The sequence below is a fragment of the Hevea brasiliensis genome, chromosome 16, assembly GCF_030052815.1.
Source record: "Hevea brasiliensis isolate MT/VB/25A 57/8 chromosome 16, ASM3005281v1, whole genome shotgun sequence".
NCBI classification, from domain to species: domain Eukaryota; kingdom Viridiplantae; phylum Streptophyta; class Magnoliopsida; order Malpighiales; family Euphorbiaceae; genus Hevea; species Hevea brasiliensis.
Window position 1 is genome coordinate 66,202,492 of NC_079508.1, and position 3,350 is coordinate 66,205,841.

The window sequence follows — 3,350 nt, forward strand, 5'->3', positions numbered from 1 at the left end:
TCTTGTCATTTTGACTCCAACTTTCATAATAGGATAACTTTATAGATAACAATGTTGAATAAGTATGAATTGAATTCATTTTTTGATGGATTAAGCTCTAATTGAGATTTCAATTTTGAACCCTCAAAATTATATAAACAATTATAATATAATTGTACAAAAATTCATGGGAATTAACTTCATTTTAAGACTTTATTAGATGGCTTTGGAATAGTCTTTCAAATCAATTTAAAGTATGGTGATTTTGCATTGGAACATTGAGAATAATTTAAAAAACAAAAGCTCAATCATTAACCCAACAATGCTGGTCTCCAACCATGACTAAAATGAAAATGACAGAAAACTATGAGAGACTAGTTTGAAATTTCCACTACCTAGCTTAGCCCATTCAGCAAGTCATTTTGAATTATTGTTGCCCAAACTAAAATAGCAACAAACACATGTAAATTTATCGGCAAGAAAGTCTTTTCCCCCTTGACAAACTACCGTGTTTTAAGGCTTAATTAGGTTTTTCAAGCTTGGCACGTAGGTAGACAAAAACCATGAAATTAAGGATTTAGTCAACCCGTCAAACATGACAAAATGCAAATACTCAAACCCGCCCCCAGAAATTAGGAGGCAAAACTTGTGGCTGTCCACAAGGAAAAAGGGAGATTCTCAATCCTCGCACAATCATAAGAATCTAGAACAGCAAATTGTTTGATGTGATCAGTTAAAATAATAATTAATTAGAGATTGATTTGCGATTTACATACAAATTAATTCCTTTTCCTTGCCCGTTTTCTCAAAAGTAGTTTTGCTGTGTTTGAGTAGGGAGAAAGGAGTATTTGATTAAGCATTAAAAAAGATTAATCTAATATGTCAACCCTTCTCATGGAGACTGATCTGATAATGGGTCAATAATACAAAACATGGAGACCCACCAAATCACCCTCACAACCACCATATCTTAGACCTAAGACTTTTAACACAAGAAAAACATGCATGAGGTTACGCTATTACAACTATTTCCTCCCCCCCCTTCGTACAGTACACATTCCAGCAACCTTTTATCATTAAAATATATAATTTTTTTTTGTGTCATGTCCCAATGACCAAAATGTCCTTGTTTACGGTTGTTGATCACGACCGAGGACGCAGGGCATCAAACGGAGCTGCAGCTGGGGCCCATGGGTTGATCGGGATAGGCCTGTGGTGGTGAGTGGGGCCGATCTGTGGGTGGGCCCGCGGATGAGAAGGATTGACGGTTGATGATGCGGATGGTGGGACCGCAACACGCTCACATGAAGGGCACATGGTGAGGGTGGTAGGTGGGGTCATTTGCATGTAGAACTGTGGGGAGAGTTTCAGTGCTCTCAGTTCCTGAACTTCCTTTTGCAACCGTCTGTTTTCTTCCGTTAGATTCTCGCAGCATCTCTTCAAGAACTCACAGTCAACCTCAGTCTGCTTCAACTTGGTCCTGTAAAAAATTTCCCACTCCAACACGTAAATAAAACTATATACTTGAAAAATGGCTAATTTAAACAAATTTCCGATGCCTAAACTACCCTTCAAATGATAGAATATTATCTCACCTTGCCCTTCTGTTCTGAAACCACACCTCTACTTGTCTGGGTCTCAGGCCCAGCTGCTTGGCCAATGCCAACTTTTGCTTCTGTACAAGGCAAAACCATACATCCGTTAGTTTTATTATCAAGATTTCTGTTTCACTGTTTGGTTGCTAAGAAAACGCTGAAAATTCTGTTAAACTTTTGACCCACTGGAGTCGGGCAAACAAACAAACATGAACTCGTCTTTACCAAAAGAAAAGAAAAGAAGAGAAAAAATAAAAGACTTACTGGGTTGAGAGTGTTGTGTTCCTTGAAGCTCTCTTCAAGAATAGCAGACTGATCTTTAGAGAGCCTGAGCTTCTTTCTTGAGGTATCGCCATCTTCCTCATCACTGATTCCACGAGAACAATCTCTCTCCATTTCGTGTTCCTCTCCATTCCCTTCCCTTTCGCTTCTCTTTCCGCTTACACTCGATATAGTGCTGTTCGGGGATGAGACACCCGCTTCCTCTTCGCAGTCGGCTGTTGAAGGCAGCCTGTTCACATCGATTCCTCGCAGGAATGACCTCGTATCGGCGCGGCACGAATCAGAATTTGGATCTGCATGCGAAGATGGGTCAGAAAAAACGGCAGTGGAATTTTCGAGGCGTGGATCTAGAGAACATAAAGAGGTTTTGTGTATAAAGAAATAAAGGTGAATTGAAAACGATTTACAAAAGGCCAGATTTAAATTGTAGAAGATATCTAACATGGGAAAAGCAAAGAGAAAAAGAGAGCTTATTTTAAGTTGTTTAAAAAGAAAGAATAAAAGAAAGCAAATTTTTAAATATAAAAAGCTTTACACTCTGTTTGTTTCACGGGAAAGTGTGAAAAACAGAGAGAAGGTGAAAAGAGTTTATTGAGGGTAAAACCAAAAGCAGATCTGAAACTTGGTGCCATGTAGATCTGGAACCCCCAGAAAAACAGAAACGAAGGAAAAATATAAACAAAAAAAAGGAAAAAAAAATAATACCTGAAGAATGGAAGGTATCATTCCATGAGGGTTTTTGAGAAATAACAGAAGATGAGACAAGTGAAGGCATGAGATTAAGCTGCAAAGAATTGTAATTTTGAGGAAAACTCAAGCTTAAGCTCAAACCCAAATCTTCTTTCTCAACCGTCATCTTCCTGGTTTACCAACAAGAAGTAGAGAAACAAATAGTAATGTCTGCGTGTGTGTGTGTATATATATATATATATATATATATGCAAGTACAGGTATATATTAGAAAAGAAGTTCGTATGCGTATAGCCAAGAAGAAGAAGAAAAAGAAGGCAGAGGGTTTCCTGGCTTGGGGTTTGGTTTGAAACGACAGAGAGAGAGAGAGAGAGAGAGAGAAAGAGAGAGAGAGACAAGGAGTTATGAGGATGGTGGGTTTGGAGGAGTGGGAGCGGGAGATTATATAGAAAGAAGAGAGAAAAGGGCAGTGGCGTGTGTGTAAGTTTCAATCATGACATTGTGTCAGGAGGCCAATTATCTCAATCATGGCCTTTGCCCTTTGCCCTCCCCATGTAATAATACTAACTCTAGTTTCCTTCTTTCCTTCTTTGCTCTTTCCATTGTCCAATATCAAGTTCTGCATTTTTTGTCCCCCCGCCCCCCTTAACTCTACTATTTAACCATGGTAAATATGAAGAACGCCAGTTAATAAGCTTTGAACGAGTAGTATTGACTTTCACCTTCAAAAAAAGGAAATATTAAAATTTATGTCATAATATTATATAATATTTATGATATCATAACACATAATTACACTTCATT

The 3,350-nt window shown here is 38.2% G+C and overlaps 1 protein-coding gene across 1 annotated transcript; it reads right to left on the minus strand.

Moving 5' to 3' along the window:
* Window positions 1–810: 810 nt before the first annotated feature.
* On the minus strand, window positions 811–3,087 carry LOC110634456 (homeobox-leucine zipper protein HAT4). Its single transcript, XM_021783463.2, has 4 exons — window positions 2,562–3,087; window positions 1,839–2,149; window positions 1,575–1,654; window positions 811–1,459 (listed from the first exon to the last, which is right to left on the minus strand). Exons 1-4 carry the CDS (start codon window positions 2,710–2,712, stop codon window positions 1,123–1,125), a joined length of 879 nt encoding a protein of 292 aa, XP_021639155.2. The 5' UTR covers window positions 2,713–3,087; the 3' UTR covers window positions 811–1,122.
* Between the last annotated feature and the right edge of the window lie 263 nt (window positions 3,088–3,350).

Excerpts from the sequence above, each read along its gene's own strand:
- LOC110634456 (XM_021783463.2), bottom strand. The coding sequence starts at position 2,712 with ATGACGGTTGAGAAAGAAGATTTGGGTTTGAGCTTAAGCTTGAGTTTT. Across the intron at positions 2,150-2,561 it reads TGATACCTTCCATTCTTCAG|ATCCAAATTCTGATTCGTGC; the intron begins GTATTATTTTTT and ends CTTCGCATGCAG. Across the intron at positions 1,655-1,838 it reads AACACAACACTCTCAACCCA|AAGCAAAAGTTGGCATTGGC; the intron begins GTAAGTCTTTTA and ends TGCCTTGTACAG.